The 25,927-nt window shown below is 41.8% G+C and overlaps 1 protein-coding gene across 1 annotated transcript in view; it reads right to left on the bottom strand.

The window, feature by feature from the left end:
• STAB2 (stabilin 2) overlaps positions 1-25,927 on the bottom strand; it is an 88,300-nt gene that overhangs the window by 38,282 nt on the left and 24,091 nt on the right. The window contains exons 12-34 of the mRNA XM_051621270.1: positions 25,672-25,821; positions 23,993-24,136; positions 22,637-22,699; positions 22,425-22,544; positions 21,879-21,932; positions 20,167-20,247; positions 19,062-19,214; positions 16,053-16,115; positions 15,178-15,261; positions 13,893-13,979; positions 13,267-13,378; positions 11,888-12,068; positions 10,782-10,875; positions 10,410-10,568; positions 9,926-10,021; positions 8,783-8,878; positions 7,873-7,920; positions 5,363-5,499; positions 4,877-4,991; positions 3,902-3,979; positions 3,645-3,737; positions 3,424-3,531; positions 552-683 (exon numbers count right to left, since the gene is read on the bottom strand). Coding sequence (XP_051477230.1) covers positions 552-683; positions 3,424-3,531; positions 3,645-3,737; positions 3,902-3,979; positions 4,877-4,991; positions 5,363-5,499; positions 7,873-7,920; positions 8,783-8,878; positions 9,926-10,021; positions 10,410-10,568; positions 10,782-10,875; positions 11,888-12,068; positions 13,267-13,378; positions 13,893-13,979; positions 15,178-15,261; positions 16,053-16,115; positions 19,062-19,214; positions 20,167-20,247; positions 21,879-21,932; positions 22,425-22,544; positions 22,637-22,699; positions 23,993-24,136; positions 25,672-25,821 — 2,448 coding nt within the window. The remainder of the gene's footprint in view (positions 1-551; positions 684-3,423; positions 3,532-3,644; positions 3,738-3,901; positions 3,980-4,876; positions 4,992-5,362; positions 5,500-7,872; positions 7,921-8,782; positions 8,879-9,925; positions 10,022-10,409; positions 10,569-10,781; positions 10,876-11,887; positions 12,069-13,266; positions 13,379-13,892; positions 13,980-15,177; positions 15,262-16,052; positions 16,116-19,061; positions 19,215-20,166; positions 20,248-21,878; positions 21,933-22,424; positions 22,545-22,636; positions 22,700-23,992; positions 24,137-25,671; positions 25,822-25,927) is intronic.

Here is a 25,927-nt window from a genome sequence, read left to right as displayed (position 1 = left end):
CCTCCTTTGCCTAGGCCTTGAGGGAGTTCTGGGACAGAGAAGGAGGACCAGGTTCCCTTCTTGGCTGTTTCACAGAATTAGGTGTGTCACTTAATCTTGCTGTGCCTGATTTTCCCATGAATGGTGTTGAAATGCAATTCATATTTTTGCCAAGTGCTTTGAGCTCTTAGGATTGAAAGGGGAGTAAAACAGAATTAATGTTTTATAACTGAAAGCAGGTGTCTAATAGCTCTTGGAAGACAGACTAATAAGTGCTTTGTGATACAGACTTGGAGCTGCCAGAGATGCATGTCTACCACTGTAGCTTCTAAAATGCAATCCTAAATGGGAACAGCATAGCTAAAATAAAATTCAAAGATCCCTTCCAGAGTGAACTTGAATTAAGCAGATCTGACAGAGACATTGCATTTGAGTGACATCTTTCATGCTATTAAGTCCCAGAAGCTAATGTGGAGTACACAGCCCCTTCTGATTGCATGTTACTTAAAAGTTGAGACTGCATTTGTAAAAAGCAGGAAACCTGTTCTCTGAGCAAGTGCAGACAGCAGTACCTGGCCATTGTGGACGAAGAACCCAACCTGATAGGAGAACCCCAGCATGGTCTCCCTGTGCATGCCATTGTGCAGGTTGTTCTTCAGGAGCTTCTCATCCAGCACAATGTGATAGCGGATTTGGTCCTCATGCTGCAAACACACAATTAAATTCAGAGTTACATGAAGAAGCACAGAAAGTTCTTTGGGATAGTTTTTCCCAAGGGGTATAAGCCAAACATAGATTGCCTGAATTTAAGGAGAAGGTTCTCCAGCTGGCAGGTTATTTCATATTTGTTACCATGGAGAGACTATGTTCCTGTCATAATGAAACTTTTCTTGATAGTAGGGGATGGAAGGCTATTGAACTGATGGGGCCAAGTTTTGCGTGTGCTCAGTACTGTCTCTTCTGTGCATAGGGCTGGCTCACAGGTTCAGGGAAGAGTTAGATGATTTTTTAGGACTCTGAACTTCATGAGTTCATTTAAGTTCCATATTCATGGTTGCTTTTATAATCTTCCCTATACCCCTTTCTTCTATTGGGAATCACTGAGTAACTTATAGATGAATGTTTACAGCAGTTTGTAGGGTTTATTTTATTTTATTCTTTTTTTTTTTTTTTAAATCTTCAAGGTCATCTTCAGTCAATAAATTGCTAGAGCCACACCTGCTTATTGGAAAGTTTTCTATGAGTCATTGCTAGAATATATTCATTTTTCATTGATGTAGTGAAATTATTTTCTATTCATCAAGATTTTGTGAGGGATTCCCAAGGCTTCTGCATCTTATTCTGAAGCAGGGGACTCCCAGAGTGCCCCTTGATTTGGAGGAGAAAGCAGAAGGGGATGGTGTTTGTGAGAGAACTGTAGATGTGAGTAGCTGGGGCATTTGGAGGATTTAGGAGCAGCCTATCCAACAGATCCAGTGCTGCTGCAGATATATGTCTTTGCAATCAAAACTGCTTGTGGGAAGTCCTGTTGCCTGCTGACCCCTTGTTCTGAACATTCATAGTGCTCCTTGCTCTTCAGCTCCTTCAAAATTGTGTGAAAGCATGAAACAATCCCAGGCTGCAAGATTTCTGATGCTGCCTGGTGCAGACAGATTGATGCGTTTGTTACATCTCATAGGATGAGCCTACCGCTTTGTTTTCCATAGGCTTGACAAAGAAAGACAAGAAGGTGGGGATTAAGATAAAGCTAATTTACTAAGGCATAGGTCTCCATCAATGGCCAACCCTATGTAATCCTCTTGACTTGGATGCTTTGGAGGACAGGTTAACTCCCCTGTATCTCCATTTATGTCTTTGATCATCAGCAGAGTGAGAACAAAACCTTGCTTCCAGCAAGGCCAAGAAATGCGGTCTCTTCCCTGTTCTCTCTGTGGCAGAGTTCTCCCAGGGTGTTTGGTGAAGAGGACAAGGCTTAGACAGGCTTAACTTTAGGGTTGTTTTCTGATTTTCTTTGTCAGATTGCCACACCAGGCAAGACTGGGAGGATGGAAGCAAGACAAAAAGAAACATGTTGGTAAGTAATGGAAATGAAAAAGATTTCTGTGTGTCACCCAAATCCAACAGGATCGATGTCTTAAAGCTATCTATGTGTCTCAAAGTTTGATATAAATGCTTTTTATGGTTGTGTAGAAATGCTGAAGTTATGCCATGAAACTAACTAAAATAGTGTTCAGAAGTAATTTGAGCAGACATAGCTTGAACACAAGTGAATTCTTCTGGTGCAGCAGCATATGGGGCTTTTGCTGTGAGTCTGCCAGTTGGTGGTGAATGTTTTGGCTTGAGTCATTGGAACCCTGTGCTCCTCAGCTTCTTGGCTGTAAATGGAGACCATGAAAGTAGGGACAGAGTGTGGCAGGGTAAACATTTCTGGAAGAGGCAAGGAAGTAGTAATGGCATTGAGCAAGCCATGGGTGAAGCTTCCTCTGCAAGGTGTGGCTCTTGCTACGTGCGTTCCATAAAGCTGCTTCAAATGAAAAGGTGCTGAGATGTTGCAGGGAACAGATTCTTGTCTTGGGAGGAGACCAACAGGATTGAGAAGGCTATTGGGCCTTGTAAATATGTCAGGACAAATGCCAGAAAGAAAAAGTTGTTTCAGCTAAAACATATTCCTGGCTTAAGAATAAAGGGATATAAACTGGGCAGCAGTGTGCTGTCAAAGTAATATAAACTAGTTCTGGGCATGAGGACTGCAGTCAGCAGGGGAGGTGGGATGGACATCTCCATGCCAGTGGGAGGAGCTGGTGGCCAGGTCAGGCATGACCCTGGTGTGGGGCTCCTGGGAGAGGGCAGTAGCAAGGGGGTTTGCCTAAGGAAATTCTTCTAGCCAGGAAAATTTCAGAAATTTTTCTAGGTCCTGTGACTGGCCAACAATGTCTTTAAAGTGGGATTAGAAACAGTCTGCAGGAAGTGGCTGGGCAATAACATTCCCACAGGGGTGACAGGGCAAGCATCTGAATAGTTTTAAGGAAGAATCAGAATATTTTGTGGCATTATTAATGATGAAGTTGCCAGTGATGACAGGGGACTGGACTTGTTCACCTAGGAAATTAATTTCGATGTTTTTTCTGGGCATTCTTGTACTTATCTCTTAGCAAAAAAAACCCCAAAACAATAAACCCACAAAAAAAGTCTACTGGTGAAATGTCTTGGATATTATCAGCATGATTTGAGCCTAGAGAAGGACAAAACCCAGAGCAAATAGCTAGGCTCTTCTAACAAGCCAGGAAAATGGGTGGATCCATCCCCCCTCACCTTCTGGTGGTAAAAACAAACAAAAACATGTGCTGAACTTCTGGAAAACAAATCCCTCTTCCTATATCTGTGTCCTTTCAATCCATCCAGTTGAAACATGAGATACTGAGTTGTCTTGTGAGTAATACGTACCAGACTAGGAGACTTTTTATCCCTTAGGTAATTTTCTATGGCATCATTATTTGGGGCAAAAACTGTGTATGTGTTTGCAGCTTCTATTTCATCTGCCAGCTTGTATTGCTGTTGTGAAACACACAAAAACAATTCAGAATGAGCACTGATAACCAGATAGGAGTCCAAATGCAAACAAAGCAGAGAAGTGCTTCTATTCATAAAAGGATTTGAAAGCTTACAATAATGTAGCCCCTGAAAATGGAGAAATCAGGCATTTCCTCCAGGCGGGCCAACAGCCGCGGCATGACCGCGCTGCGGGGGGGAGCCAGAACCTGGAAAGGGAGCAGATATCCCGTGTCAGAGCCTGTGCACATGCAAGGATCAGATGCAGGAGAAAATGCTATTCCATGCTAATAGTTTTTTCCCCCAAGAGTTGTTAATTATTATTCACTGCTTGTGGGGCAAAAGAACAAACTGTCCCTAAGCGGCCGGGTACCTTATCAATAACGTGGATGATCCCGTTTGTGGATGCGATGTCACCAGCGACGATGTGAGCACCCTCGAGGGTGAGGCTCTGAAAGAGGGCAAGGAGAAAGGGCTTACTTTTGCATAGTGCTGGTAGTATTTTTCTGGTGGTCCCTGCAGTGGATTTCCACGCCTTCCCAAATGCTTGCACTGCAGCTCTGCTGCTGCATGCCTGGCCTCAGGGAACCATGTGTAGGAGAGGTGACTTTGGGACTCAGAGTTGCTCCCTGATACAGACCTGCAAAACCCTGGGGTTGCTCCCACTGGGGTTGTTGCTCGGGGCAGGTGTGCTCACCTCCACCCCATAGCAGGAAGAGCTCCCATATCTGTGCAACTTTGAAGGAGCCCATTTGAGATTTTTCCCTTGGGGAAGGGAGGCAAAGGGAGATTTTCCATCATTTAGTGGGGATGAAGTGCTTACAAGTGCCATATATGTTCCCAGAAAATCCTCTGGGAACATGTAGTACTAAATAAAAAGGCTGAGGGGGAAGGGCTGTCTGTTTTAGTTATTTACCATTAAAAAATATTGTCAGGTGGTTTGGGACTATCAAGTTGCACATGCACACATGGGCACAGTATCACTGCTTCCTCCTGCCTTCCCAGTTCCCGAAAATAAGTTATCTGGTTTCCTTGATGCTTTTTGCCTTAAATCAGTTCACAGAAGGTGCTTGAAGCAAGGACAGTGCTCCTGTTTGGCTGTGAGACTGTCCGGTGTTTGCAGCAGCTACTGGGACATCAGGAATAAATAATATTGTAGGTAAATTTCAGCTAGGTAAAGTGATGGAGAAAATAAAGTTGATGTTTTTCCTAGAGGGCCCAATATAACTGATCTATTTTTTAATTTAATGACACAGTCTTTTTTTCTAATACAGTTATATAATGCCTATGTGGCAGTGATGGTCAGGGTTTGGTGTATGATACCACAGAGGTTTTCAGGTGATCTCACCCCATTTTCTTTGGACAATTGTAGGAAGTTGCTCTGTAGAGATGTTGGCAGCATGTCAGAGGATGATAAATTCTGGAAATCGGCAAAGCTGTAAGCTCCTGTCAGTACATGATACCTAAAGGGAATGAACTTAATTTGAAGGTTTTGTATTTTCTCTTTAAAACAAAACAAAAACAGAAAAAGAAATTGACCGTGTTCAAAACTGTGGTTTAAAGCAGGACTTGTTTGTACAATACTTAGTTCAGCTATGTTCTCATCTTGGCTTGGCCTTCAAACATTTCTGACATTTACAGCTTTGTTTTAAGTGGAGTTGCTACAGAGATTTATGCCATTGAAGCTAGAAGGGGAATCCTATGTCCTTCCCTTAAAAATGCTAAGAGCTGTCTTGCTTTAGAGGCTTCAGACCAACATCTTGTTTGGAATGGAAAGCAATTCATTAAGCTTCCCCTCCGCCCTTCCCTCCTAAACCCAAATCCATTAATGTACTTCAGTAGAGCTGGGATGTTACTCTTTGACATCCAAAAGGCTTTCTCATCTTCATCCATGTTTTCAATTGCTTGAAGAGAAGGCACGAGAACAGTTAGGTTTGAGGTGGTGGACAACACTGAGTTGATTTCAGCCTCCTGAAGGGAAGTAAAGAGTATAAAATAAGTCATCCTTAGGACGATCTATAAATAGCAGCTGGTGACTTTTTAGCAAGGTGGAATATATGATGTGCTTTGTGACAGGCCTGGATAGGAAAAAACCTATTATACTGAGCAATGACTTGAACAAAAGTACTAGGAGCTGTATAAAAATGGTAAATGAGTGTCTATTTTTTACAGAATAGATTGCCAGCATTTAAAGGACAGAAGCAATGTTTAGGTCAGAATTCTGTTTTATTATGAAATATGTAAGTTGCCTTCCACAGAAGTTAGTCAGTCTCATGGATTCAGTTTGATGCCCTTGAGTGCTGAAAAAATTAAAAAGTAATTCATGGTGATAAATGCTACCGGTTACTGATAACTTCAAGTAACCTGCTCTTAAAAAGCATTCCATGCAGTTTAATAGATAGAAGCATTATGAACCATGAAATAAGAAACCCACATGGCACAGTGTTCCCATTTGGAATAAGGCTATTTAACGTGGCTGAGATTTCTCAAAATGTCCAGGGGACATCTGTGCCCACCAGCACTGCAGTGGGGATTGCTGCTGACAGGTCTAATTTTGGACCAAGGATGTGAGCTCTGCAGTACGCAGTGCCTGATTCACCTTCCATATGTTTTCATCTACCCTAAGGATGGAAAGAGCCTCCACTGGAGAGGATTTTTGCAGTTTTGAGGATTTTTTTTTTTTTTTTTGTGGGGTACAAAACCTGAAGGCTAAAGATTTGAACATGATCTTGCTGTAGATGTGGTTATCCAAACTTTTCACAGCCTCCCCAGAGTGCTTTTTTAGATACTGCAAAACTTGAAGGAGCAATATGAGCTTGGGTTCTACCTTTTTGCAGCTAGTATGTTGCCTGGCTTGTTTTGGATTGCCCTTCAACACCCATACTGGGTTTTAAGTTGAGAAGAAAATCAGCTCCCTTAAATAGCTGGGAATTTTGTCTCTGTTAAGATCATCTTTCTTTCTAGTCATCATCACTGTCACCTTCCAAATATTTAAATATAGAAATAGCAACAGACTTTCCTTTCTCATCCTTCCTGGCCAGCAAGAAAAATATTTGGTTATGAAAAGTGGTAAGCATCACATTCCTGCTCAAGTATGATGTTAAAAAGCCCCATAGATGGATGTACCTCCCTATTTTGCTCATATTTGTAGCTACTATTATTTAATTTAAGGAATACCAAATGTAGGAGAAATTTCCACATGCCTGTTTCAATAGGTTATACAGAATCTGCTCCCTGATTCCATCCCCCTTCATTATCAAAAGTGCACATTAGCAAGTGAACAGCCTTTATTGTGCTAATTTCTTTAACTTTTTTAGTTTCTCTTTAGTGTCCAGTGCTGCAGCCTGAGCCCAGGTCCAGGAAGATAACTGATTTAAATTAGCCACACTGGCCTCTTTTTTCAGCAGCTCCCTGAGGTCCCTGTTGCAATTGTGTGCTTTAATGATCCCTGAGCTGTCTAACTTCAAAAAACTTGCAAGCAGCTAATATGCTGTGACTTCTGATACTATTCATTAACGTATCCCTGTTTGCCATGTATTTGCTATACACTTCTTCTATTTAGGTTTTAAGATTTTTGTGGGAGAAACTGGTTTTGATCTTTATCCATACAGTGCCAATCACATTGGGGCAGGAACTCTAATGTTACCACTGCCCTAATAATAGATAATAGCTTGAGAAAATAAGAAGTAGGCAATCTATCTAGAAGTTTATTTTTATTTTTTTTTAAATCTAAATTGGTGTTTCTTCCTTAATCTGAAGCCAAACAAGTTAATCTGTTCATTTCCTGCACTTCAGCTGAGCCTACACAGACATGAGTTTTGCCTCCTTGCTGACTGTGGCAGCAGCACCCTGACCAGCCATAACATGTTTTCTTGGCTCTGGGATCAGTTGAAATGGGGGAGAGTAAGACATTTCCTTCCCTCTCCACTTACTTGTAGTCTTACTGCATAAGAGAAGCTGGAAGGAGCCACCTGGGTGCATATGCAGGTTCTGCTTGTACCCTGCTGCTGGTCATCTGGACTGCAGTGTGTTTAAGTACAGAATGAATCGAGGCTTATCTAGCCCCTGCCTCAGAGAATGGGCTTGTGACTTGCTCTTCTGCTTGTGGAGCTTCCTCACTTGCCTGAATTTCGGCCTAGAATTTGGTTTTCAGGCAGAAATAGAGAATGAGGTTATCAGCCTTGCCATGACTGATGGGAGAGGCACTCTGATGCCTTTCCAGAGCTTGGGCCTCTGCTGTGTGTTGGGAATACTGCTGTGAGGTTCCCATTTCTAAAGGCTAAAAGGCTTATGTATTTCTGCTGACTTGAACATATTAAAAAATCAGCCATGAAGTCTACTTACATTAACCCACTGGTTAAATGCAGCTGCTTCTGACAGAGTAGATAACTCCTGTTTATAAAGAGAGAGCAATGGTTATGCAAGCAATAATTAGCTGTACCAAAGTACTAATGCTCTACCTGTGGTTTAATTCCCTGTGTCTGGGAATGGTGAGTTAACAGTTCTCTTGAAAATCAGGCCATCTATTGCTGAGGTGTATTAGATGTACATAATGTGTACCAACCCCAGGCTAAGTGATAATTTTTGAGGAATGTAAACCTAAACCTTTTTTTCAATGCAAAATTAATTGGAAAATATATGTTGTTCTGTTTGGTATTTGTATAGCATCTTGCATATCATCCTGCAAGTGGAGAGCCTTTATTCTGACACAGCACTTTGAACAGAGATAGATGGCAGACAGTGCTAAGAGCCATGTAAGATTATTGCCAGTGGCTGGGACAGCTGACACTTTCATATTTCCTGTGCTGTTAAATGTGTATTTATTTCACCAATTTACTTATTTTGATTTCATTTGCCTGCTGGCAAGCGTGGTTTATTTTAACATGATAAATTGGCTGTTTCCACTGAGAGTGACCTCAAGGCAGAACATCAGAAGAGGTGCGTGCTCATAGCTCCCAGGTGGGAGGCAAGTGCTTAGCACTTCTGCATGTTAGGCCTCTGGGGCTGGCATCTTTCAATTTGTCTTAAAGAAATATGCTCAGATCCCTTAAGCCCCTTTCCAAGCTATGTTTTTAAACACAACAGATCATTTTTGTATCAGGTAAGAGCCTCCAGCAGGAACACTGTCAGTAGATAGCATTGGTGGGCATAATATTTTTCTGTTCATAATGGCTTGTCTATATCTCTGGTTAAGATCCACTGTGAGAACTGTGCAGTAGGTCCTGTGCTCAAAGAAGATGACCATATTACTTACGTCTGCAGCATTTCCATAGCATATTCTACCATCTCCTTCATAGCCCTTTGGGCAAACACACTCCCAGCCACGCAATGACTCAAATCGACAAGTTGCCTTTGAACCAGAAGAAAGAACATGTCAAATAACCTTAACAAAGGGTCTTCATACCATTTTCCATGTGTGTCCTCACTCGCTTAGTAAGACAAACTCCACCAGCTGAGGGGCAATGACCCCCTCACCTGCCCACCATGCACTAAGTCGAGGAGTCTAAAGCTTTGCTGCACCTTTTTTTACTTCATGCCTACGTATCCTGGGCCCTGTTTCTTCACCCTATAACTGCAAACCCATCCTCTCCTCCCCCAAGCTCTTTCCTTTATCTCTGTCCCTTCACCCAGGGCTGGTGTGGCTCTTGCAGGCACCACAGAGCACAATAAAGCCTCACAGACTGTTGCATCCAAATTGTAATTTTGGATAGCAAAGCACCAGGGCTGGAACACCTCTCCTATGAAGACAGGCTGAGAGAGTTGGGATTGTTCAGCCTAGAGAAGAGAAGGTTCTGAGGAGACCTTATAGTGGCCTTCCAGTACCAGAAGGGGGCCTACAGGAAAGCTGTGGAGGGACTTTTAACAAGGACATGTAGCAACAGGACAAGGGGGAATGTTTCAAGCTGGAAGAGGAGAGATTTATATTAGACAATAGGAGGAAATTATTTAGTGTGTGTGTGGTGAGACACTGGAACAGGTTGGCAAGGATGTTGTAGCTGCACCATCCCTGGAAGTGCTCAAGGCCAGGTTGGATGGGGCACTGAACAACTCGATCTAGTGGGATGTGTCCCTGCCAATGCAGGGTGGTTAGAACTAGATGATCTTTAAGGTCCCTTCCAACCCAAACCATTCGTTGATTTATTTACTCCAGGCTTGAGACAGTCCTTTTGTACAGGCAGAATTGGGAGCAGCCCTTTCTGTCTGTCCTCAGCACATGTACCATTACTGACATGGTTCACACAGCATTTTTGGTGCTTGTAGCACTGCTTGGAAAGCTTTGCTCCAACTCAAACAGAAATTGCAGGCTTGAAACAGCAAGGAAACTTGATGGTGTGTGGAGGAGGCAAGGCATGATATGTATCTGAGTATTTTGCTCAGGGAATGATTAATTACTCACCAGATGATGGCATTTTCCGTTTTGTTCCAGGCATGAGTTTATGGGTGTGCATTCAATACCATTTCCCCGAAATCCATCCTTACACTTGCAGTCATTCTGTCATTTCAATAAAACACAAAAATTCATTATAATGATTGAAATACTGTGCATATTCTAGGCGTGGTGAATTAGTCTCTCTGTGTTTCTGCATAGCCCCATTGACTTCAGTGGAATGACTGATTAATATCTCCAGAAGACCTTTATATCTGACATCATCTAATGTACTTACTAAAAGTATTTGCTTCCATAACACCACCACGTAGGAGAGAGGGAGCACTGAGGTAGAAACTGAAGGAGACTGCTTTGGGTAGAGCATGCCCTGTGGAAACAGCCTTGTGGCTGGGAGGGAGAGGAGAATTTGGGGAAGAAAACAGGGTAGGAAGCACTGGCAGAGTAAAATGGGCGAAGAGGTGTCAAAGGTATCAATGAATGTGACAGGACATACCTGACCTGGCCCAACATATATGCAGGTGGCATTTTCGTGACACCCTGCTGCAGTGGGCAGCAGGCAGTTGTTGATGGCCGAGCAGTCCCTTCCATTGCCTGTCCATCCTGCCTGGCAGACACATGTGTGCTCTCCTGAGCCTATCTGGATGCACTTGGCCTGGGAGGGATGCAAGGCATCTGTTTAGGACAATTAGGTGGCACCTGGCTTAGGTGTAAGGCTTGGCTAAGCAATAGTGATGCTGCTACTGGGGGAAAGAGCTTGAAACTGCGGTGAAAATTGTGACTTCCTTCTGAAAAAAATTCTGGTTGAACCTTTCCCACTGCCTGTGTTTCTGTGGTGTCAAGCTCTGTAGGAAAAGCACATACTTACATTGATATTACAGCCACCTGGGTTTAAAGCAGCACAAGGATCAACTTTGCTGCAGCTCATGCCATCTCCCTCGTAGCCGGGTTTGCAAATGCAGCTATAGAGACAAGAGGAGGAGGGAGGCATTAAATGTGATAGGACAGCTGTAAAGTGAAGTGTTTGTTTTCCGTGTAACAGCTATTTATAGGCAGCTTGAAATTGGCAACCTTGGATTCATGATGCAAATAGCTTAAGCACATACATTACAGTTTTTTTCCAAAATATTGACTTGGGTTAATTAAATTAAATCAGAGAGCCACTCTGTGTGTATGAGATGGGGAGTGAAATTAATTCTGTGCTGATGTGATATTTTCAAAGGTGAGCTCATAGTTCTAAGTTAATGATGAGTTGGGGTGCTCTCTCTTTCAGTGACACAGAAGATAGCTCTCTCCCTGAAATGCATGCAAGACAACAAGCCTCCCTTTTCCCTGGATCCACCCCCAAGATTAACCTATATTGGAGGGAATTTCTTAAGCACTCGAGTTACACAGCATCCCAGATTCTGCTTTCTGTGGTGACTCATGAATACACTGTGGCAAGAGGCAAACTTGCTGCTTGTGAGGGCTGGGCAAGTATGAGGTGGCTGTAGCAGCAACAGATTTTTGTGACCAGTCTGTCAGGCCTGGAGAGCCTGTGCTGAAGTCCACAGTGGTGTGGTGTGCAAATCTTGCCTGAGCTGACTGGTGTGAGCTATCTGTCCCCAAACTGCTTGAGAATATAATTATTTTTCAACAAGGTTCAAGCTCCTAATTCACTAAGAGATGGTTAGAAATAAGCAGTTTCTAAGAGCCTTTGTAGGTGTTGGTAGGAAGGCAGCCTTCTGAACAAGGGTCAGATCCATTTGTATTTATCTTATCAGTGTTAAATATATGGCGTATGATAACGCCTTGACAACTTGATTACTGTCCTGCAACTCAAGGTCAATCTGGTGTGTGTTTATGCTTATTTGCTGCATAGCAGTGTTTCAGTAGCTGATGCGTGTGTCCTGCTACAAGATGCTGTTTTGACCAAGCAAATAGGAAAGAGCTGGATCCTAGTTAATGTTAATTAGATGCAAGTTACTGACTTACCTCACTGCACCATCACTAAGCTGGCAGTCTGCATGCTCATGGCAGAGCTGTAGGGAGGGCTCACAGGGAACAATCTGCTTATCACAGAGTTTCCCTGTGTATCCACTTCTGCATGATCCAGGAAGGCAGATCCCATCGCTGTCGATTCGGTTATCACACTTCCCATAAACACAGAGACACTCTACCAGAGAGAAATTGCCATGTGCAGTTCCATAGTATAAAATGCATCTATCCTTACCCAGCATTTCTTATGAACCAGGTCCTCTTTTTTTTCTAGAACCTAAACTTCTGTATTTTTAAAGTCTCACTTTGTTGGAGGACTTAATCTTTCTTTATCATATCCATGTCTTTTCAGATGTGTTCTATGGATAACTATTTAAAATGCCGTTATCTACCAATGGAAGTTGAAGGGCTTCAGAGAAGTAGGAACAAAATATTATGTCCCAGGCTATTAATGCTAAAGTTATTTCATTGCACAGCTTTTGGCCCACGCTCAGTGACACAAAAAGCCTTTTAATCCTGAGTCCACAATCCTACAAATTTGACAGTGCTGGGATAGCAGACAGAGCAGCAGTACAGACCTACCACGTGTTGTCTGATTAGTGCTGCTGAGAGGCACTGAGATGTGCCCAAAGGACGTACAGGCAAGCCTTCTGCAATCCCATGAAGTGCTAGTGGTGACTAGTGAAGCCAGCAAGTACTGCTTTGACAGAACAGGAGCTTAGGCAATGCCACCCTGCTTGTGGAATTTATCTTTTGTTTTTTGTCCATGTACCTCTGGACCCTTGAGTGAGCTCTGCTTCATGAATGACAGGCTGCTTCAGAGCAAAAAAGACTGAAAATTATTCTGTAGGTGGAGAATGTGTCTATATTTGATGTTATATATTGTGTAGCCTCTCAAATGCAGTATAGTTTGACAAAGAGAACTATAAGCTATTCAATAAATCATAAATTATTTGCTGAAGATGGTTATGAAGTGACCCTGAATAAAATATGTTTCTAGATCTAGTTGTTCTTAGATTACATATGTTTGGCATTACAGGCAGAATGTGTTCTGTTTTGGGCAATGCCAGATGGGAATGGAACAGCAAAGATTTTCTTTTCAGTTACTTGTGTGAGGGAGACAAATTAAAAGAACAAAACATTAATATAAAGCAAGCTATGGCCCCCTGCAGAAAGCCCAATTAAGTTAGTGAGATTTTCACTAACTGCAGGCTTATCATATATCCCTTTGAAATAAGAAATTAAAATACCCCAGAGAGATCTTGCTCATCCTCTGCAGAGACTATTTAGTGAGCACTTACCTCCTACCTTAATGTTACTGTGGACCAAAAGAAATAGACCATGCTCTTGGGTGGAGGAAGTATGGCTGTACCTACCTTTGTCACACTGAGGCCCATATTTGCCAGGGTCTGAGCAGAACTGACAGTGTGAGCCTTGAAATGCCTGAGCACAAATGCAGGTCCCATTTCCACTCAGGCCGTCCATGCACTGTGATATGGAAGAAAGGTAATTTCTATGTAGAAACTGAAATAAATCTTTATCCTTTCCCCAGAGGTGTGACTATATGCCTATCCACAGTATGAATTTGACACACTACCAGAGAGAACATCAGCTTTGATGAAAAAGGTTTTTCAAAGCAAAAGCTTTCCCTGTGCCTGTACTGTGCTGCTGTGGATTCTACCTTCCTTTGCAATTTTAAAATGAGAACAGTGAGCTGGGTCCCTGTCTTGTGTTGTGTGAAGTAAAAGTATCAGAGATACCCCACCCTAGCCTTGCCTGTGTGTTGGAACCACAGAAATCTGCAATTTGGGCATCTGAGAGGAGACTGATTTATTTTCCCTCCTCTGTATAACTGAATCTGGAGTCACAGCCAGCACTGGACATGAATGGAGGGTGCAGCTCTTCTGGAGCCCAGTGTTCTGCTGTGCAGAAGTGCTTTAGGGACTTTTGGGATACTGTCCCCCCATGGGGAGTGCAGGGTGTTGATGGACTCTCTGCTTACCTGCCCGTTTCCTGAGCAAGGTTTGGAGAAACCTCCGGGGCAGGGACTGCACTCAGAGCCAAAGAAGCCTTTGCAACACTTTGGTTCCTGTGAAATAAAGCAAATATCCTCTTTTTCAGTGCCTTAGTGCAGAGGCAGTGCACAAAAGACAGCTCTGCAACCTATTTTGGCTCTCTGGCAAAGGCTTGTAGGGGTAGCTGGCTCTTCTATGATTCTATGATAAAAGGTTTGTGTTGAACCAGAACCATCTCTGCCAATGGCCTTGTTAGAACCAGGCAGCCCAAGAAGGGGATACACAGACCACCAGATCCTTCCCTTTTTCTTATCAGATTCACCGGTGTCAGAAAACCTTGTTCTGTCACCAGTTATGAATGTACCATTGTGTGTCTGCTCATACTGTGTGCACTCTGATACTTGCCTGTGGGAGTGCAGTGCAATTCAGAGGCAGTCTGTCTTTGTTGCATCTAAGATGGGCAAAACACATCCTCTAGTTCCCTCAGTGAGACACTGTGAAAGCTAGTCATGCAGCTTTCATCTTCTGTCTTTCCCTCTGCACCAGTACGGGATTTAGCCACTAATGTAGCCCTAAATGTTTTTCTTGGCCACATCTTTTATTTTAAACATTAATTGGCTGCTTGATCCATTTATTTCTTTATCAAGAGCACAGAAAGTGTGTCAGAAAAATACCCTTGTTCAGATGTGTGATTCAAAGGAAACAGGAATCAGCAAAAGGCTCTAAAAGCTTATGGATCTCTGCTTGTTGCCTAATGGTGCTCATGAAATGCAGAAGCTTATTTAGGAGCCCCAGGAGCCAGAAAGTTGTAAGTACTTCCCAGGAGCTACTGAATTCTGTAAGGACTACACTTGCCAAGCAAAGCAAGTGGAACGCAGCTCTTGAGAGTGTTTCTCATTTGTTGTCGCCCAAGATTGTGTGAAGTCCTGAGACCGGAGAGACTGGGACCAGGCTGTCCTGCTTGTCATGGATGGAGCTGTACCGGGCAACAACAACATTTGGTCTTGGAGCCTTATGTGGAAACTCCTGTATTACACAATATGAGAACATTGTTGTCAATAATGTATGGCAGCTAAAAAACCTCTCTGGAATTTGCCTGGTATTTTGCTCTAAGATTTGCAGTAGCTCCTCTCAGCCCCCCTGTAGAGCATATAGAAACTACACGGACATCTCCAGATGTCTCTGAATTCCAAAAGGGAAGTTCCCAATGCTAAAGACAGTATTTTGGAAAATTTAATATATGTTTCACTTTAGGGAAGTGTAGCTCTCTACCTTTATTGTTATATTGCAGGCTCGAGCACAGCCGGTTTTTTGAAAGGTCGGGCCTTCAATAATGCATCGCCGCTTTGAGAAAGGCTGGAACATGCACAAAATGCAAGAATTAGTATTTCTAAGCAATGCAGAGTTCTGTGATACAATTTAACGTCACAACATAATTTCACTAGAGAACAGAATGCAACTTGCTATAACATTGCATTTTTAAAATTTCTAAAATAACTGTTTTTTCATAATATGAACTTTCTTTTCACTATTACTGAACATATGCGTATAGGATCAGCTACCAGTGAATTTTTATAACATGGGGGATAAAATTCCTCTGGTAGCCAGGCTTGGGTTTTGTATGTGGAGAAATATGCAGCCAGATTTGCATCTTGTAGATGCAAAGCAGATGGAAGATTTTCAATCCTTTCTGAAGCTGCTTCTGCAGACAGTTACTTCTGGGAAGATGCTTAATCAAAAGGAATTTTTTAACAGATGTGAGGTCTGTTTTACATGTATCCCTTTCCTATTTTTCCTTTACTACCTCTCATAGCATAATCATAGCAATTCTCATTCTTTACCTCTCTCTCTTCTGACAAAGCCTATCTGAAATAGATCTTACTTTACCTGAGAGAGAGTTGAAGCTTCTATGCAGTCTACGAAGGATCTTGCAATAGCAAACAAAATAATGCTGAAATTACTTGATGCTTCATTCATTGCCCAAAAGATATTAAAGTATGGTCTATATTTGTATTTTTATGCAGTCTCCTGTATACATATCTGGTTCTTTTGCTCACTGGGCTGGGAGAGCAGTAATCAACCCATGGACACCCCTTTCCTCTACGCATTTTGTACAGCTGTGGAATCTGTCAGGAATTGTCACTTACAATGGGCTTTGCATCAGGCGGACAGGGAGCCAGTGCTTGTGACCAACAGCTTGCACAGACACCCTAGATGGAAACAATAAGGATAGGCATTTGAAAAGGCCTTGTGCCAACTACTGAGATGCATGCTGATGGATGATATACCCTGTAAATTTTAAGTACATCTGTTAAGGACTTTTAAATGTTGCAGTGTGGGTCTGGAACCAAACAGCACCAGGGCTATATCCACTGGTTCTGATTTTTGCTGAGTGGTTGTTCATTTCCACCTTCCTTTTTTTTTCTTCATTCCTCCTTCCCTCACTCTCTTCTTTTAAAGAACTGGAAGCTTCCTAAACAGAAGATAAACATGGGCACAAATGCACTGGCATCCTTTGGTGAACCCAGTGTAATATATGAATTAATATTGTCTGAGGGTCTAGTGCAGTCTGCCCACTTAACTTCCATGAGAATTTTTATTTCTTCCTAGGAAGACCAAACATTTTTTGTCTTGTATATAGACAGTATGAACTGAAATTTGTGTATAGACATTGAAGAGAAAAATATTCTTAGCTTCCATGTTGCAGATCCTGTACTCCACTATGATTCAGCAGTACATAGCTATTTTTATGTCTTCACCTTTTGGTTGACTTTCTCCACTAGCTAACTTGTCACCAGGTGGTGGTGACAGAGACTGGCAATTGCAGTGCTGAGGAGATATAAACTCCAGTGGCAGTTTTAAAGGTGAATCTTCTCATAAGCTCAATGCGTATTAACTTCAGAGAATCTGAGCCTTTCAGTACATGGATATGGAGTTTGTCAAAGCAATGTTGTTAATGACTGTTAATGCCTTGTGTTTCAAGCAAGTTAGAATAAATTCAAGAGATGACATCTGATGTGTTACTTCACCGTGTTTCATAGCTATTGGAGAAGTGACCATGAACTTGCATTATGGCATTTTCCTCACAGATTTATCACTGAACCTGGGGGGAAAGAATCAGGTACTGATTTGCATTTAGTAGTCCTTCATGTCGTACAGCACTTAAAAGAATAAAGGTCCAGAGTTACAAAAGCATTTGGGCATCCAATAGTTGAGGTACCAAAACCACTATTATGTTTTAAAGGTCTGTGGGTCAAATGTATTTTTGCAAATATATTTGAGTTTTAAAAAGCTCTTTGATAAGCTGTGTAGTCATGGTTGAAGCTGACTCAAGCTCTTAGCTTTCTTTGTGTTTCTGAAAATCCCTGCAATTTGCTCCTTTAGAATTTAAAAATCTGGCTGATTGCTGTGGAAAGTGTTTCCTGCTGCTCATTTCTAGTTAGTGTCACCTATTTGCTCCCTTTATCCAGCTGGGATGGTCTCAGCCATCAACACGTACGTGCTCCCTGCTTTTCTTGGGGACAGGAGTCCTGTCTTTCCCCTCTGACATGCCACAGAGTGAGGACAGGGAGATGTGTCTGCACCTCAATGCAAGGTCCAATCTGCTTGTTTTCAGTAGTAGATTAAGATACTCTCTTGGCACCAAAGTGTCCAAAACGTAGATGTATATTCCCTTCCACTAAGTCTGATGTGGGAGTGATGACTCCTGGGAAGTCGTGGAGCAAGATACTGAGTTTTGTGGTTATTGCCAGCACTGAAGTACAGTTACATGGATATGTATGTGTTGGCATAATGGTTTCAGCTTTAGGGAATTGTACAGTTCTCGTAGGTGTGTACTACAGCCAGTTCCTGTGAGATCTGCCACTTTTCACTGTTGCCACAAATGGTATTTATGAGGTGGCATTGCTCTTGTTTTCTGAGAGTGATGAAGATGCACGATGGCAGGTAAGAACAGCAAAGTCACTGCTCTCTCTAGTATTCTCCTTGGTGAATATTCTCCTTTAAGCAGAGCTCTGCTTAAAGCCTTGGATATTAAACTATATTTCAAACTATGCATGAAGCTTTCAAAGCTGACAGCAGTTCCTGACTTCAGTTTGGGGAAAAATTTTTGTGACAGATGCTATTTGTTTTTTCTTTGAATAATTTTTCATAGCATTGCTTTAGGATTGATTGATGTCAGACACAGCTTATAGGTAGGTTCCTGATAGGGAATTCAAATTACTGGAGTGTAATTTGAATTTGTGAAGTGTTGATTGCTTTTTGTATTGGAGTTTGTGGCTCAGTGCTCTGTCTAGTTTATGATTATATTGCACATGCGGCACTTTATAGTTACTGCCAGAGGTAATAGTTCTTTAGTGCCAGCTCTTGTGTTTTCGTCATTAAATTTTGATGCTGTCCAGCTCTGCTGGGAACCTCTTTCAAGGCTGTGGTTCTGGACTGTTGAAAGTTAAGATAGTAAATGTTTTCCTTTACTGTACCGGAACTGTTAGTGGCCCAAACACATGCTTGAACAAGGTCCAGTAACAGCCCATCGTGCCACGTTTACTGCAAACTAAAAGCTCAGTCTCATACTCAGTCTTCTTACCAGAAATAGTATCTGAATGTTACAGACTGTAAAGGCCTGTACTATGTTACCAAGCTGAACAAGGTATGTCAAAATTCACCCTTTGAATTATGAAACAGTTTCGTAATTCCTAATTTGAAGAAAACTGGAAGAAAGCAGAGCTAGGGGAAACTGTGGCTTCTGGAGAGGAAATACTTCTAGTATATTAATTGCTGGGTCCTTTCCCTGCATATTTAGTAGAAATGAAAATACTGATCTGAAGTAGTTTCCCTGGGAACTTCACACTGCTTGCCATGTACTTGTATGCATAGGTAGGATTCAAGAGCTAGAGGAAAATGCTTAACTGGAGAGACAACATATTTAATAGGGCCAGTGCAAGAGCTAGATGCATTAAAGTGGTACAGGATGTGCTCATGCGAGTTCCCTGTTTGCCAATTATTTTTACCTGTGCAGTGCTGCCAGCCAAGTGGCTGTATGTCATTGATACAATAATTTTCAAAAACACCCCCAGTTTTAGGGACAATATCAGAGGAAGCGGGATATGCACTATATGGAACACTTAAAAGCTGTTGTTTTGTTGTGATTCTCTTACCATTGCGACTTGACTTCTTGTCTCATCACACCGGTGTGGTAGAATTGGAACAATTGTGGGTGGGATAAGGACTCCAGCAAGAGTATAAATGCGACCATTTTTTGCAACAATATCTGTTTCTTCCATTTCTTCTCCACTCACCAAGACTTGTCCCTGTGAAACAATAGAATAGTATTAATAATAACATTATTATAGCTTCTAAATTTCTGGTAATTAAATTTCAAGACTTTCTAGCCGTACTTATTTTTGATTGCTGTCTGGTTTTGTTATGCTTGTTTTATGCAAGAAGCCTGCATATGTCATGCATCTTCATGGATGCTGGTTGATAACAGCGGCACTGTTAGCCTGTGGAACTGATGACTGAAGCACTGACCAAAATGGGAAGACTTCTGATTACTTCAGACATTGGTTTCAATGGGCATAGACATGCTTTGGTTCTCTCTCTGACAAAGGGAGAAAAATGGGAGAGAATCTGTCATCTACTGAAATAAACAACAAGAAAAAATGTGTTCTTTCTGCATTTACTTATGCAACTGCTCTGCCTTTAGAAGAGTTTTCATAGATGTGACTCTTCTCTAGAATGTGTTTTGGCTAAAATACACAAGGAACAGAAGAGAGTTCAACACGTCAACCAAGTCTGGCTTAGCAAAAGTACTGACAAATCAGCACCATTATAAACTTGCTCACTAGGTTCATCAGGGTCCAAGACCATAACATTAAAGGGAATGAAAGAATAACTAGATGTGCACTGAGAAGTTTTAAAGCAAAATATGAAACAGAATGATGAAAATATCTTAAATAGTTTTTTTTTGTTTGTTTGTTTGTTTTTTAAACTAGGCAAAGGATAAATGAGGATCATTTCTGAACTGAGGCTAATTCTTAGAAAAAAGGCAGCTGCAAGCTGCCCTCATATACCAGTCATTTGATCTGCATCATGCTAATTTCTAACAGTAGGTGGGAATGGCAAGTTGAACATTTCTGCCTCATTATATCAGGAAATTCCAATGCTAATGTCCCCACTCCTCCCTTTTTTATTCCCCTTGCATGCAAACAGTTGCCTAAATCAGAAAGTGCTGTTCACAGGTGAAAGCTGCCTTTGACTTACAGTGCTGGTCCTGTTAAAGTAGATCAACTGCTTTGCCATGCTTCTGATGTGCTCCATTGAGATGAGGCTGGCAACCTCTAGCTGAAATGAATATAAATTGATTGAAAGAAATGTAATATCATTATTCCTTTCAAATCCAGATGGATTTAATGGTGAAGACCACCTTTCTCTTTAGGATGAGTGAATTACTCTGTCAGCTTTTCTCTAGCTACCTGGGCAACATCGTAGTGATTAACTTGCTTGTGTAACAAAGTTAGAGTGATAAAACTTTCATTGAGCTTGCTGGTGGCTACATCTGAAGAGCTTGCTGCCCAAAAGGATATTAATTTTTCTTCTAATTATAACAAACAGTCTAGCTAAAGTTATCACCTCTCCCTAAAAATAGCCTTGTCTGCATCCTTAGATCATTATGGAAGTGGCAGTGCTGATAACCCATGAAGGGACATGTGGATCATATCATATCATAGAATGACTTGGATTGGAAGGGACCTTAAAGATCATCTAGATCCAACCTCTCTGCATGGGCAGGGACACCTCCCACTCACCAGGTTGCTCAGAGCCCCATCCATCCTGGACTTGAACACTTCCAGGGAGAGGTCATCCAAATCTTCCTTAGCCAATGTGTTCCAGTGTCTCACCACCCTCACATGAAAGAATTTCATCCTAATATCTAATCTAAATCTACTCTCCTTCAGCTTACAACTATTCCTCTTTGTCCTAGTACTCCATGCCCTTGTATAAAGCCCCTCTCCAAGTTTCCTGTAGCCTCTTCAGGTACTGGAAGGCTGCTCTAAGGTCTCCCTAAAGTCTTCTCTTTTCCAGGCTAAACAACCCCAAATTGCCTCTCATCTCATGCCTCTGCTCCCTGTGATCCCAGTCTGTAACAGGAGTGACCTCCATCTTGGACACTGTGAGTGGAGCCTTTCACTAAGGATATGAGCACATCCTTCCTTCCCCGAAGCAGGCATTGGGGTGGGATGAACTTCAGCCTCCTCTAGTCTTAGTTGCTAGTGGTGTTGCTGAGTTCTGCTCTTCATTTCCAGTAGAAAAAGGAGGGACAAATGGGGGGCTTACTTAGAGGATGACAAAATGACATTTGTCAGATAAACAGAAAACTATTCTTAGCAGGTTTGGCTCAGAGAGTGCTTTATTTTTGATAGAAATAAACACATTTCCTGTTACTCCTTCCTGCAGCCCTGCCAAGTTGCCAGTACCCTTTGACAGCAGTTCTTCCTCCACAGCAGATTAAGGTATCTGGTCTTAGGTTCAGGATGTCAATATATTAATGTATTTTATATATATATATATATATATATATATATATATATATATATATATATATATTTTTTTTTTTTTTCCTACGATTGGGCAAATCCCCATCATCAAAAGGTATATTTTAAAATGGAAACAGTTACTTTGATGCAACACATTAGTGTGACACAACACAGTTGTAATTTGCCTTGATTTGAGAACGACCCCATGCCTCCTACCAGGGTTTTGTTTAGATTAGTGACACTGAGGTGAAAGGTTTGTGTTCTCTCTTAGTGACCTTTATTTGAACACCCTTAGTAAAAGGAGAGGCATAGCTGCCCTTTGCAGCCTAGCTGTGCAGCTCTGAGTGGAGGTTGTTCTTGGGAAAACCCTGCCCTCAGGGTGGCAAAGTGTTTGAAAATGCTCTTACACCCCCAGGTCAGTAAAGCAGCCATGCTCACCTCAGCATTGGAGACAATGTGGTAACGAACCAGCTCCAGCAGCTTCCATGAACCCTGCCAAAGCAGAAAAGATGGCACTTTAGACCAAAATGAGTCACACAGACCCAACCTGGTCTGTGAGAGGACATGGAGATGAGAATGGTGTCACCAGCTGGTTCATCAGAAACCTCTGGGTCAGTGGTGGTGCTCAGCTAATAACATGGAACCTGCCCTGTGGTGTGTACTCCCTCTGTCTGTCCCTGGTAAGGGTGACATCTCACAGGAGAGGATCTAGGGCTTTGCCATGTGGCTCTCTGGGCAAGAGCAGGGACCTGGTGGTAGGAACTGATGTAACTTCATAGGATGGGGGATCCCAAATCCCATTCCTCTCTAGGTGATACCTTGATTTAAAATTGTTAAAGATGGCCTAAGTCTTGATCAGAGGAGCTTAGTTTACAAGAACATGAAACTAGATGAGCACAGGAAAATGATGCATGTGTGCATCTACTACACATCTACATATATATCTTGTATCTAAGAAAGATTTACATTATAGAAAGACTATACCTCTGCAGAAAGCAGGTAATCCAGAGCCTCAGATTTCATATTATTCAGAGCCTCGTTGCTTGGAACAAAGACAGTGAAAGGTCTGTTGTCTTGCTGTAAATCCATTCCCAGGCCAGTTTTCTGTTTTGGTTTAAAAACAAAAGTGAAATTATGTATTAATATTGAAGAGCGTCTGAAAATGGATTAATGAAATTGCTTTTCTGGATCCTTACCTCTAACAAAGATGTAAATTGGCTATATCTTCCATTACCTTGAAGAACTGACATTATAGTTTCCTGAAATAAAATGAAAGTAAGATTTATTTTAGTTGGGAACATGGAATAAATAACATTTCTTATGAGAGACTTTTTGAATTTGTATGAATCTCAGTTATTACAGATTGAATATATTTGCTTTTCCTTATTGTTTGAGTAGCTGGTGGTGTCTGGAAATGGCTGAAGTCATAGAATTATTTTGTTGGAAAAGATCTTTAATATCATCAAGTCCACCTGTTAACCTTGCACTGCCAAATCCACCACTAAACCATGTCCTAAGCACCACATCTACATGTCTTTTAAATACCTCCAGGGATGGTGACTCCACCACTTCCTTGGGCTGCCTGTTCCAATGCCTGACAACCCTTTCAGTGAAGAAGTTTTTCCTGATACGTAATCTAAACCTTCCCTGGCACAACTTGAGGGCATTTCCTCTTGTTCTATTGCTTGTTACTTGGGAGAACAGACTGACAGCCAACTCACTCCAACCTACTTTCAGGTAGTTATTGAGAGTGATGAGGTCTCCCCTTAGTTTCCTTTTCTTCAGGCTTAAGCAAGCCTCTTGTCCTGCTGCTAATACTGACCTAGAGTTTGTCATTGTCCTGAAATACTGTGATCACAGATACAGAGAGTGTATGGGGAAAGTGTTACTACTTCTTCATTCACAATTAGAAATGAGACAGAGAAATAAGACCCCTAGGCCAGGCTTGATGTGGCTTTGAGCAATCTGGTCTAGTGGAAGTTGTCCCTGTGCATGCAGGGGCTTTGGAACAAGGTGATCTGTAAAGTTCCTTCCAACACAAACCATTCTGTGATTCTATACAAGATTGAAAAAAACACTGTATAACAAGTGAACTCTCAAGGAAGTACAGTAAGCAGGGCACCAAAACCCCTAAAGCATAAAAGAAGAAGTTTTTACAATATTAGCCTTTCTGGGGCAGGGATTGCTGCTTTGAATACAAGTGTTGCCCAATATATGTCCAAATGTCCCTCCTTTGAGTATGTTTTTCTGGAATTCGGTGTGATGCACTGATGGGGACTGCCAGTTTCCCAAGGAACCACTGAAATGCAGTGAGTACACACTCCAATGCAGTGAGTACAACCAAATCCTCCAGCTTGGCAGAAGAGCAAATGCCTGTTTGCAGTGAAAACTGCACCTTTATTTTTCACTTTGAATGTTGCTTCTCTGAGTTGATGCACAATGGCTCAGTAGAGCTTGTTTAGCTGCTGTCAGTCATCCTGCTTTGCTTTCATTCAATGTGAAACTATTTTAAAAGAAAGTCAGACATTGCACATACGTAGCTTTTAGCTCACCTCTTTGCTGCTTTCAAATGTTGGCTCCACATTGTCCATGGCTTTGTCAATAATGTGCAAAATCCCATTGGAAGCAATAATATTTCCCTGCAGAAGTTTTCCTTTCCTCTTTCCTCCTTGGATTCTAATTCTTAGTTGATTATCCTGAAAGAAACCAGGCAATGGACAGTGAGCTCTTTATTATGGAATGACAACAGAGAGAGAATGAGTGTTGAATGAAATCTAATACCCCCTTCCTTTGCCAACATGTGGACCATTTAAACCTGGAGAGGCTAGAGGTTGTTTCCAATGCTTATCAAGGAAATGGAAAAAATTCCTTTGAGTTTGGATCAGGAACATGTTATTTTGTTCCTGGACATTAAAGCTCAGACGAGAAACAAGGACAGGTCCTGTGGGCAGAGCAGTGTCCCAAACAGTGCTCCAATGACTGCTAGTCATAGAAGTCTGCCAGGAAATTATTTAAAATGTGATTGTACTGAAAGGGTCAACTCCTGTAATCTTGAGGGGTTACAACCCATTTCCTTTTATTATATGTATATTTAAAACAACAAGATGTTGCTGATTCTGCATTGTGCTGAAGCCTGCAGGAAACTCACAGGCCTCAGACAGCAGTGATATTTTCCCGTTACGAATGGAGTGTCTACTCATTAAAGCAATAAAACAGTTTTCCTCAGATGCCACTGATATGCTAAAAGCATGAGGAGTACTTGATTTCAGCCTTCACATGTAGTCAAGTCATTAACAGATGTTTAATGGACCAAGAGCAAGAAGTCTAGACTATAAAATCTAGTATAGCAGCTGTAGAGAACAATTTTTTTAAAACTGTGAGGTCAGACTTCCATGATATTTTCTGACCTCAAATAAGCTGGGGTAGTGATGAATTTTATTCCATGGTTTTCATGATTAATTACCACGTACATTTGATTTAGACTGAAGACTCCAGTTTCCTGTGTCATTCAAAGGATGCTGATCCTCAGTGGGAGGTGGGATCTGCAGTGCAGTCAGTGTTTGCTCTGTGTGAGCAGTACACACACAGGTTTCCAGTATACACTTCCCAGTAAGGGACAATGGATGCAAACTAGAACACAAGAAGTTTCACCTCAACATGAGGAAAAACCTCTTTACTGTGAGGATTACAGAGCACTGGAACAGGCTGCCCAGAGAGATTTTGGAGTCTCCTCTGGAGACTTTCAAGACTGGATGTGTTCCTGTGTGACCTGCCCTAGATTCTGTGGTGGTCCTCCCCTGGCAAGGGGGTTGGACTTGATATCTCCAGAGGTCCTTTCCAACCCCTAACATTCCGTGATTCTGTGAAGCTCTGGGCTTTTACCCCTCTTAGTTCACCAAGGTTCTCTTAATGATCCCCCACAGCCCTTGTTGGTTGTGCTTGCAGATTTAAGATTACTTTAATTTTAGCAAACATTTTTAAAGCGATCTGTGTTAGATCTCTATGTCACTCAGTGGTGATGCAGCTCTAAAGGTAATTTCTGTTTCACTGATTTTAGTGGAGACTTTGGTGTTTCACTTGAACTGCTTGCAATGCGTGGCCATGGCTGTGGTATTTCATAACCCAGCAGCTATCTGCAACCTGACATCTTGCTGTGGAAAGACCTTTCATACTCTCGTTAGAGTAAACAGAGAATAGTAGTGTTGCTGAGATAGGCTGGAAGGCCACTTACCTTTTCTCCCTTTGATATCTCTCCTGACTTGCCAGTCAAAGTATATATTACATTAGTATTATTCAAGCTACTGGTATTCAGCTGACCAGCAATTACATGGAGTTTCACAAAGTATTGTGCTTTCTGTTTTTCTTTCAGAAGATCCTTTATCTAGAAGAGCAGAAGAACAGAGGTTTATTTCAATACAAGCTTCCTGTGAAAACAATATACATATCTCATGGTGAATGCTCATTTCCCTCCAGCTGTTACATTCTGA

Source organism: Apus apus, chromosome 1 (genome assembly GCF_020740795.1).
Source record: "Apus apus isolate bApuApu2 chromosome 1, bApuApu2.pri.cur, whole genome shotgun sequence".
Lineage (NCBI taxonomy): Eukaryota > Metazoa > Chordata > Aves > Apodiformes > Apodidae > Apus > Apus apus.
Note: the sequence above shows the minus strand (reverse complement) of the source record. Positions and strands in the feature narration are given on the sequence as shown.